The sequence below is a fragment of the Atractosteus spatula genome, chromosome 11, assembly GCF_055471065.1.
Source record: "Atractosteus spatula isolate fAtrSpa1 chromosome 11, fAtrSpa1.hap1, whole genome shotgun sequence".
NCBI classification, from domain to species: domain Eukaryota; kingdom Metazoa; phylum Chordata; class Actinopteri; order Semionotiformes; family Lepisosteidae; genus Atractosteus; species Atractosteus spatula.
Genome location: NC_142716.1, coordinates 14,372,472 through 14,383,107, shown reverse-complemented (window position 1 = coordinate 14,383,107; position 10,636 = coordinate 14,372,472). Strand labels below are relative to the sequence as shown.

General features: G+C 36.8%; 1 protein-coding gene across 1 annotated transcript; it reads left to right on the top strand.

Annotated features, from left to right (window-relative positions):
• The first annotated feature begins 7,086 nt into the window (after positions 1-7,086).
• foxd3 (forkhead box D3) lies at positions 7,087-8,881 on the top strand. Its single transcript, XM_088927659.1, has one exon. The coding sequence runs from the start codon at positions 7,346-7,348 to the stop codon at positions 8,459-8,461; it is 1,116 nt and encodes a 371-aa protein (XP_088783785.1). The 5' UTR covers positions 7,087-7,345; the 3' UTR covers positions 8,462-8,881.
• Positions 8,882-10,636: the final 1,755 nt, after the last annotated feature.

Below are 10,636 nucleotides of genomic sequence, written 5' to 3'. Positions count from 1 at the left end.
TTATGACTTTGTATAATGTATAATGAGGGGTCATTATACAAAATTCTACTTTAAGCTTAATGTTATAAGAAACAAAAACAAAAATTGTAAGGAACCACTTGCATTCTCTCACACACACTGAAACCTGTTTCAGGTTTAAAGTTCATTTTTTTGTGTTTTAAAAGTAGTAATTATGCTATAGCGTAGTTCTGTGTGTTCATTGACAACACTTTGACATTAATCTCCTTAAAACATACTATACAATAATGAAGAATACCTGCATATTAGGTTCACAGTATTTTCTAAATATCTACCAGCGTCGGAATGACATTACATTACATAAAGACAGCCACCTCTTAAGGACCGTTTCTAAAACGAAAATGGCCCAAGTGCAGGTGTGAGGGCAGAAATGCTATCGATTTGAGGAAGATTCAACTGCCGAAACATCGTGTTTCTTTTTACTTTTCAGCATGGAGTTAACCTCTGCTTGTTATTTGTACCCATCTCACGCTGACGCAGCTCCTCGGCTCGAACCGCCTTTGTTGTACCGAATTCTACAGCCAACAAGTTTTCTCCAAGATCATGTTCAGATTGATAATCGCCTAAAACGTTTTTAAACCCCAATAAATTTACGCAAAGAGCAGTGGTCCCCTGTTGCTTAAAAACTCAAAATAAACCAAATAATCGAGGTCTTTGCACCTTCTAAACCATTGTTATCAAATAACACTTTCTCGGTAGTGTTAATGTGCTACACCAGTCTTAATCTGAATGACAAAAAACACACCTCACACCTCAAGACACATTGGCATGCAAATGCATCCAACACAAGGTCTCAAGGTGTAATTTTTCTATTCGGCACCACTCCATTCCACTGAGCACCTCCTCTGAAAATTTGCTCTTTCGGGGCCAAATACCGAAAACCTCCTGGTTGAATGTGTTTGTTTTAACAGTTATACCATACCATTTCACTCACAATATTTCTAATATTTTAATACAGTGGTAAATATATCAGACATTGCAAAATGAATGAACCAAGTAGTTAAGGTTCCCTTATTTCTAACACGGTGTTTTGGATTATTTTAATGTCTTTAGCATTTCTCAAAAGGAATAGGAAATGTATTGCTCCAAAAGTAAATAGGTTGGGCACGAATAATATCAAATCACCTCCATCAACATTTCAAATTAGACCAGTGTTTCAATTACTACATACGAAACCTTCACCATTTATATGACCATGTTTCGAACGCAAAAATGTTTTGCATATTAGATTACAACCTACTGAATTCGATGCGTAGAGACTCATGTTAATATGACCTCCTCCTATCTAAATGACAACGATTTTTAACAGAGCGCACAAGTCTTCCACAGTCCAAGTACCTCGTGACCTCAGTCATAGACAAATCTATCATTATTCTGAGCATTAATAGTATCATACGCCAAGAAAGTAGATTTTGTTCTGAATGTAACTGTTTCAGGGTGAAAAGGAATCCTTCATTTAATTCTAACCTCCCACGTATAAGAAAGTTCTATTTAATACCAGCATCCCGAATGACGCGTTTTTGCACAGGTATACTCCAATATACCTTAGGAAAGAAATATTATAGGGCAATCGAAATACCTGTGCAAGACTCATTAATCGACACATATATCTGAACTACAATAAAGAATAATATGGTGACATACTACACAAAAAGAAATAGAGTTATGGATTGATGTTATTACAGGTAAATTAATCGACTGTATTCCTTCAAAAACGAAAACAAGATAAGAAGACATGTCTTTCCCAGTCGTAAATCCATAAAATCATTCTTAGTCTAACGCTATTTTTAAACTATAACTTAATTTTGCAAAAAAAACTCTTACTGGTGGTAATGTTCCCGTCACTCGAAATCGACGTTTAATTAAACGCCATGTTGACTGTTGAAGTCTGCTTGAACATTTATAATGTATTAAAAAAAGAAAACATCGTGTAAACTGCAGCCTACTGTGTTCATTCAGCATTTGTGTGTTTAGATTGCAATTGTTATTCAAAATTAACATTAACGTTATTGAAACAAGCCAACAGTGGCAAATATAAATATATGCTGATTTCCGAAAAAAAAATCCGATTCAGACAACATTTAGATTTTTCTTTCGTATTTGTGATTTTCGTTTCAGTTATAACCGAGTATCTTGTCAGGGCCGATTTTGAAAACCATTGCATTATGTCCTTATTCAAACTTACGGGGATGCGCGACATCTCTACAGTTTCTGTTTTGTCTCCGACATTGTTGCGACGGTGAGCCGCCTATGGTTTTGCAGAAGAGAAGATTAAAAATGAGCAACATCATATTGTTTGACAGAAAGTTGCAGGATGATAGAGTGGGTTCTTCAAGGGGGTGAAAATGGAGAATTCCTAAAAAAAAGCTGAGATTTTGCCTTCTGGAGGGTATAGCCTAGAGGGAATCACGGTGTCGACCATACAAAATCGCATTAAGGATTACATTTCAATGAAAAGTCATTTTTTAACGCAAATATGACGCAGACACTTCCCTTCGGAGAAGAAAAGAACAATTTTCAAGAGAATAGCTCGTTTTGATTAAATCTGACATGCTGATAATTCTGCGTTGATGTAAAATAATTAACATAATAGCCGTAATTAAAACCGCGCTAACAATGCCATTAATTTATCACAGTTTTACTAGCTTTCTGCCCCCAACTGCTCTCTCGTCCTTAATTAAATGAGTTGCCTTTCATAAAAATCTTATTTTCTACCAACTATAGTAATTTTCTTCATCATTATTGTACAAATTGAACATTTAGCTAAAATAAAATTTCCATCTTTAGATGTTTCATTTCGGCACAGTATTAAAATGCATTTTTTCATTGATTTGTCACCGTACTCTGCATAGTAGACTTAAAGATTAAATAAGGCCCATGCCAGGTACAAACTACAGAATGCATCAATACTGTGACCCATCTTTAAAAAAAAAACACCTGGAATAACGAATAATTATGGAGAAGTGTTTCTTATGACCACAATAAAACCTGTTTGACGAAATTGTCCATCTCTCATCATTACGAAACCGCGGCTTTATAAGTAAGGACTATGAACTTGCTGGTAATTCTCATACAAAACACAGTCTTTATATTACCCCCACATTTCATTTCATATCAGCTCAAACTGATTTCAAATCGATTTCTCAGAATCCCTATAAGACGGAATAAAAAAGGCCCACAGAATAAAAAAAGATCCACGCAAAGGCATAACACCTGAGACAGAAACAGCCTTCGCTTAATGCCAAAAGGCTTAATCCTTCTCAGCTCTCAGTTTTACATAACTTATTTACTGAAGGAAGAGGTTTTAAAAAGATGAGAGAGGACGCCTTTGATTCCAGGTTAGCTCTCTAAAGCGATTACATGACAGTGTTTTGGGAATCCAGAGCTCCTATATCATTTCCAGTTCCTTCCATTCACTGCAGTCAGGACACTTTTATTCTTTCGGGGAGAAAACACAGAAACGTACAGAAATCGTACATTTCAAACATTTTTGTGTGATTATTTACCTTCTTTAGAAAGCATCTACCCTAGGGGGTCTCCATTATTCAGCACAGTACAGCCTTCAACGACTATCCTCCGATTTTCTTTTTATTTTCTACTACCTTGGAGAGACACGTTTTCTCTCCTGCTCTTCCGCCGCCAACCCCCCCTTCTTTATTTCTCAGATTTAATTAGGCATAAATCTTATTCCGTATTACTATTTGCGAGCTATCTGTATCTGACCTTGCTTGGTTATCACATCCAGAGACTGTATCCGCACCGTCACCTGCTGTAGCAGCGTCCCCTAATAGGTTCATGCTGGAAAGAGTTAGCTTATTATTCTAAAAGGTTTTGTCGGGCTAAGCCGTGCATATGTGCTTAAATGTACATTTCATTAACAAACTGCGAGACTATAAAACAGGATTTATGAAGCTTCAAAAGATCAGTTTAAGAGGACGGATTTTATCTTCTTTTTCAACAATATAAGGCCGATAACATTCTCTTTCAAAACGCTATGACACAGAAATTGAAAGACAAAGATCTGAAATAGACTCAAGAATCCCTTTAAACGTGTTTCTCTCTCACATACTTTTGCATTCTTGTCTTTACAGGACTTTCCGTCAACTCTTTAGTTTTATTTGCTACGCTTTACTCCACCCACACGAAACTCCACACGGGGAATGGATTCGAAGCAAATATTTTGGCCATTAAATTTAAAAGTAGATTCTATTTTCCTCTGCAAATAAGTGGTTTACACTGTGGGGGCATTCTAGATTGCCTGATTGTCAAGAATTGCTATCTCTGTGAGGCCGTTTTCACAAATGATGTGCCTAAATTGATAATAATACACGCCCACATTAAATAGCACAATTTTGTCCAATCCTTCAAAAAAGAGGTGAAAAGTATAGATTTGGTGTGCCCTGATACACAACGAACTGCTAGTTCTACTATGTGCTATATTTTTGTACATGGTGACACGTTTTTAAAAAGGAACTAAAAGTATTTAAAACGTTGAATGAGCAAACGACGTGTAAAATAAATGTTGGGTTTTGCTGAAAGGAGACCAATTTCATCTGCTAAGTAGCCGGTATTGACAGAGTGGAGATCACACAGGTCAGATGGTACCCCGCCTCAGAGCCAGATTAGTACAATACATACTTAATCTGGGGGAAACGTTCCTTTTGACTCAAGCCCCATTATTATTAACGATGATATGATTTAATTAACACGACTTTTATTGTGATGTAGAAAATAAACGAATCAACGAGATGCCGAATTACAGTTGTGATTTTTTATCTTCTCCCTGGAGAATAAAAGATACACTGCATTGTTGAGTTGTTTCAGGAAGGAGGAGCTGTGTTTCAGATTATATCTAAATATTTGCTAAACATCATGTATACTGCACTTTGCAAGGAGCATCGCGTAATTTACTTTATGTTTAAATAGAATGAATTACAACAAGAAACAAAATATACGAAGAATATTATAAGAAAAATGAGTATTAGAATATTAGGTTACTAAAACGGGTATTATATAATATATAGATTTGTACTCGCAATGTAGTCTCAAATGGAAATAACAATCTTTATACATTTTATATTTAATTGTATAAGACTACACTCACGTTAAAAACAACTTATAACGCTTTATCTAAATACAATAAACAAAATATTAAGCTGTCCAAATGTCATTCGTTGCCTTTTCAACAGATGGGCGCTTTATTACATATCATTTCATATTCATTACGGTTATTGCCTGGTAATTAAGAGGTTTTTTTTTCCGTGTAGCCTACGAAATCTACCGAACAGAAAATGCAAATCCAAACATAAAACGTATTCCTGTTAATGCTCGATAAGAACGTGTAAAGGGTCTTTATAATACTTAGTACACCTTTTGCATTTTAATAAAAAGACATCTCTACAACATACTTAACAACAATATTACTTTTATACATATTGATATGAAATCCGAAACCTTGCATAAACTCCCATCTCCGTAATATTTGTGCGTATTTTAATTCATATTTATTTAGCTTAATTTAGCCAATTGCACAGAGTGTCCAAAAAATACTGGAAATTGCGACAAGTGACGCTTTCGAGTTATTTAAAATCAAGTAAATCCTTCCATCTCAACCACAATACGCCACATTCGTCAGCAGAGGCCTGAAGAATTTTGTTCGGTACAGAATAAGCCTTGTCACAGTTAACTGCTGCTCAGATCCCATCGTAAAGTCATTTACACATTTTTGTTAGTTCTAATAGAGGGGTGGTAAGAATAATTGATTCTGTTGTCAATTAAAGATATTTTCATTACGGCAGGAGGAGACTTGCAGACCAAATCAATAGGAAGTTATATTGCTAGTGGCACACAGATAACGAATTTAAAGCTCCTGTACTCTTTTTCTCTGGGCTACACAAATAGAACAATATAAAAGTTATCGAACATTCTGATAAACTCGTTTACCTCAATATGCAAGAAAACTGTTCGGAGGACAAAAAAAAACATTTAAAAGGTACGTGTGTATTGTTACAATTAATTACAAATTAAACCGGGATAGAGAAAGGTTTTAATCTTTCTGAGGTCTGTGAAATCTATACAAACAACCAGTAATTTTAAAGTCGAGGCTTTTATGTTTTTATGACAAGTTGTGTGGTGGTTCTGTTTTTCCCTCCTCTGTGTCACTGATATTAAACGGTTTTCTCGCAGGAAACGTATATAGTTCTGTGTACGTTTTTGCATCCTTTTCATGGAAAACATCCTACTGACAAGACTTGCTTACCTTCATTGTTGTGAATAGACTCTTCAAATTCACCTACTCTCTCATTTCCTACTTTTTCATATGCTAACTCCAGCAATGATTAGGTCGTTAACACCTCTGCAGAGCCCGTTAGGAGTTCTTTATAGTTTCCCGTTATCATCGCACGCCTTTCCCCTTCTCCTTTTCATTTGGTGAATGTAATACATTAATCGATTACCCTCCAGCACTTGCACTGTATGTTCAAGTTCAACTAAGATTAACATTATTTTTTATGCCGAAAACACCATAATCATGGTTTCTAACTACACGGCAAATGTCCAAAAAATTCCATGTATTAACAGTTTTTCAGAGCATAAACATCCCTCTTCTCATTAGGAATATTTGCTCATTCCTGTACTTTTTTTTTCTGGCTTTATACGCGTTGCCCGCGATATTTATTGAAGACGAAACGGTGAGAAGCTGCGAAGAGGTTTAATGAACTTAAAACCCAGACGCTTTCGCTCATCGTCTTTCAGCACAATTTGATTTAGCCAAAATTGGTTTTAGAGCTGCAGAGTTAATTCATAACTGCTACGAAGATTTCAATCAAGCAGGCCAGTTGTCTTTTTTTCCCCCAACTGCTACTGTGAAATGGTCTATGACAGACGAATAAAGTAGGGATGTAGTGGCAAGTGGTATTACCGCTGTCCCTTTGTTGACAAATCCATGAAACAACTCCAGTTTGCATGGTTTAACAGGGGGAAGTCTGACGTCAGGCCATCACGTGACAGCACTGATAGTATATCTTTAACTGAAAAGTAATCTATCAGACAGTTCTTAAAACCGGCTTTAAAAGCATGTGTCATCTTTACTCCCCACTCTGAATTCAGTTTCAGTTACTGGGAAATACGATTTGAAGGTGAGCGGGCGTGAAGCAAACGAGACTGTTACAACTTTAGCTAGGCGCTTCGCGGCTAGAGAAATATTTTCTAAAGTTTAAGTTTCACTGGCAGGCCGATCTGACCTGCATTTAGAATTTGTTGACATCCGATCCCATCCAGACGGGCCACGGCACTTACCTTCGTTTGTTCTTCAGTAAAGTAAGCTGTGATGACCCTGTCTGGAGGCAACAGTGCCAACGACATGTCCGGTCAGACGGTGCTTACAGCTGAAGATGTGGATATCGATGTGGTCGGAGAAGGCGACGAGGGGATGGAAAGGGACAGCGACTGCGAGAGCCAGGGAATTCACGACCGCGGCGAAGAGGGGGAGGAGATCGGGGTGAAAGAGCTGACGGGGAGCCCCTGTGAGAGCGCAGCCGAAGGAGAGACCAAGGGAGACGGCCAGGAGACTGCATCTGCGCCCATTCAGAGCAAACCAAAAAACAGCCTGGTGAAGCCACCTTACTCTTACATCGCGCTCATCACCATGGCTATACTTCAGAGCCCGCAAAAGAAATTAACCCTTAGTGGGATCTGCGAGTTCATCAGCAACCGCTTCCCCTACTACAGAGAGAAGTTTCCAGCCTGGCAGAATTCCATCCGACACAACCTGTCCCTGAACGACTGCTTCGTCAAAATCCCAAGGGAGCCGGGAAACCCAGGCAAGGGCAACTACTGGACTCTAGATCCCCAGTCGGAAGACATGTTCGACAACGGCAGCTTTCTCAGAAGACGGAAAAGATTCAAGAGACACCAGCCAGATGTTCTCAGGGAGCAAACCGCCCTAATGATGCAAAGTTTTGGGGCGTACAGCATCGGGAATCCTTACGGGCGTCACTATGGAATTCATCCGGCAGCCTACTCCCATCCAGCGGCTTTGCAGTACCCTTACATCCCTCCTGTGGGTCCAATGCTTCCCCCGGCGGTCCCTCTCTTGCCCTCCGCTGAACTCAACAGAAAAGCTTTCAATTCACAACTCAGCCCCAGTCTCCAGCTGCAGTTGAATAGTCTGAGCACAGCGTCGATTATCAAATCGGAGCCTTCCAGCAGACCCTCGTTCAGTATAGAAAACATTATTGGGGTGTCCAGCACGTCTTCTAGTGCACAGACTTTCCTGAGGCCTCCTGTGACAGTTCAGTCTGCCTTACTCAGCGCACAACCTCTCTCCCTTACCCGGACATCTAGTGCTATAGCGCCTATTCTGAGCGTGCCCACAAACATAATCTCCGGACAGTTCTTACCGACAGCGTCCACCGCAGGTGTTTCCAAATGGCCTTCTCAATGAGAACTTTATTTTTTTATACATAGAAATATATGTCACCTGTTCGATACCAAGCACTGGACTTTGACGGCAAAACTGTAGCCACTGTCAAAAAGTTTAAAAAAAAGGAATGCTTTCTGTACAGGTAAAATTTGTAAATATTTGTACAAAGAAACTGATTTACTTGTTTGGTTTTTTTTCTAATTATTTTATTGTTTGAACTGTGTAACAGTTGTTGTTCACCGAGCTTCCATTTTTTTTATTGTTGGAAGTTCACTGCCAGTAGTAATATTGAAATTACATTTTTTTTGTTTTTTAAATACATATAATGCAAAAAAACAGGAAAACACTTCGTATTCTATGAAAAATAAGTCTGTTTATAAAAACTGAAATAAATGTATTCTATGTAGCTCTATCGTGTTGTACACTGGATAACTTTGTTAATAAATCTGGATAAAAAAAACATGCATAATGTATTTTTTCCCCTATAAATGCATTTCCTAAATTTAGCTTTATTTTATTTTCAAAGGTTGGGATGACTAAATGATTGGAGTTGATCAGTATTTATAAAACATTTATTTTATAAGAAACTATAACTTAATATTATATCCCACATGCTTAGAAAACAACTTCTTACGCACAAATGTATATAGAATTGGGTTACTTATATTATTTTAATATCACTATAGTATTTCTCTTGCTAAATTGTTTTGCATATTCGCTATGAAAACTAATACATACAGTTGTTATTATTAAACTGAAACAAAAATTTAATGACATATACGGCTTTTGTTTTAGTTGGAGATTTAGTGTATTCTATTCTAACCAGCATTGGGTTATATATAGAGGCGTATTCAGAAACAAATGCCCTGGTATTTCAGAAGATGAAAGGTGTTTAATATTAATGCAATATATGTTCTAATATTCATAATAATTTAAAGGCTCAAATAATTTAAAGTTATACACTAGATACATCTTTTGTAAAAGTTATATACATTTTAATCAGCGCTGTATATACCAAAATAGTTTAATGGACTAAATTCCTTAATCTGCGAATATAATATTTCTTTTTCTATTACCCATGACTGTAAGGTTAGCTACCGTGTATTTATTTTCGAAATCTGATATGACCTTTTTTCCAATTTCGTGATAATTATATTACAATAGGTAAATTATTGCTAGCTTAAAAATTAAACATATATAAATAATTACACGAATAAAATGTCTGCTAAACATAAAGTCGTTTTATCGGAGTGTTGAAAAGTGTATGAATGCAATAAAACAGGTCTTCGGCGCTGAGCATATCATTTTATAATGAACATATTAATTTGTGTAATGCGAATCAAACAGCCTAACATAATCGCCATTATTATTATTGTTGTTATTATTATTATTCGCATGTTATTATACAATTATAGATTACAGACGTTATTATGCACATATTATTACATATATACACTACATTTACATGCTAGTTTTGAGTGAATGTAAAGGACTTCAGATGTTGTCTGAAAATTGGTGACGAAATGGCTTTTTCAATATTAGCTTTGGTATAGTTTGATATGAAGAAGTAAAAATATTAATGTAGAATTACTGTAGCGCATACAGTTCTAAAATTAAGACAGAGCCCGGTAATGTCCAATATTGCAGTACTGTTCTAGTACAAATACTGCGTATAAATAACACATACAGATATACACACGCACTGTATAATGCCAGGAACAACAGCTTTTTAAAATAAATCAGATCGAATAACCCGGGATCTCAAGTAAGCCCCCTAAATGGGGAGTTTCTGCAGTATCTTTTTACATAAAAAAATGAAGTGATCTAAAAATGTTTATACGCTGCTGCTATAAAAGTAACACTTCGTTTCACAGTTGTGTCTGGCTAATCAGTTCTACACAAACAGCAAATGGTAGATGATTTGTGCCACACAGGGGTTACTGCTATATTTAACTGATACCCATGGGAAAAGAGAAAGGGGTCTCTTCTTGAATTCACTTTCAGGCTCAAGAAGCTGCTGATCCAGTACTTCTCAATGACACTGGATAACAGGGGGCTCATTCCTGGACTGGTTCCTTATTCCTTAAAATTAGGTTAACATTTCTATGTGCATTGCTATAATGCTTCCTGTCACAATGCAGTTAGACTGCCCATACCGCCAGTGATTTATGGTACTATGTCATGTTCGGGATGTTC

Coding starts and splice junctions, on each gene's coding strand:
- foxd3 (XM_088927659.1), top strand. CDS start 7,346: ATGACCCTGTCTGGAGGCAACAGTGCCAACGACATGTCCGGTCAGACG.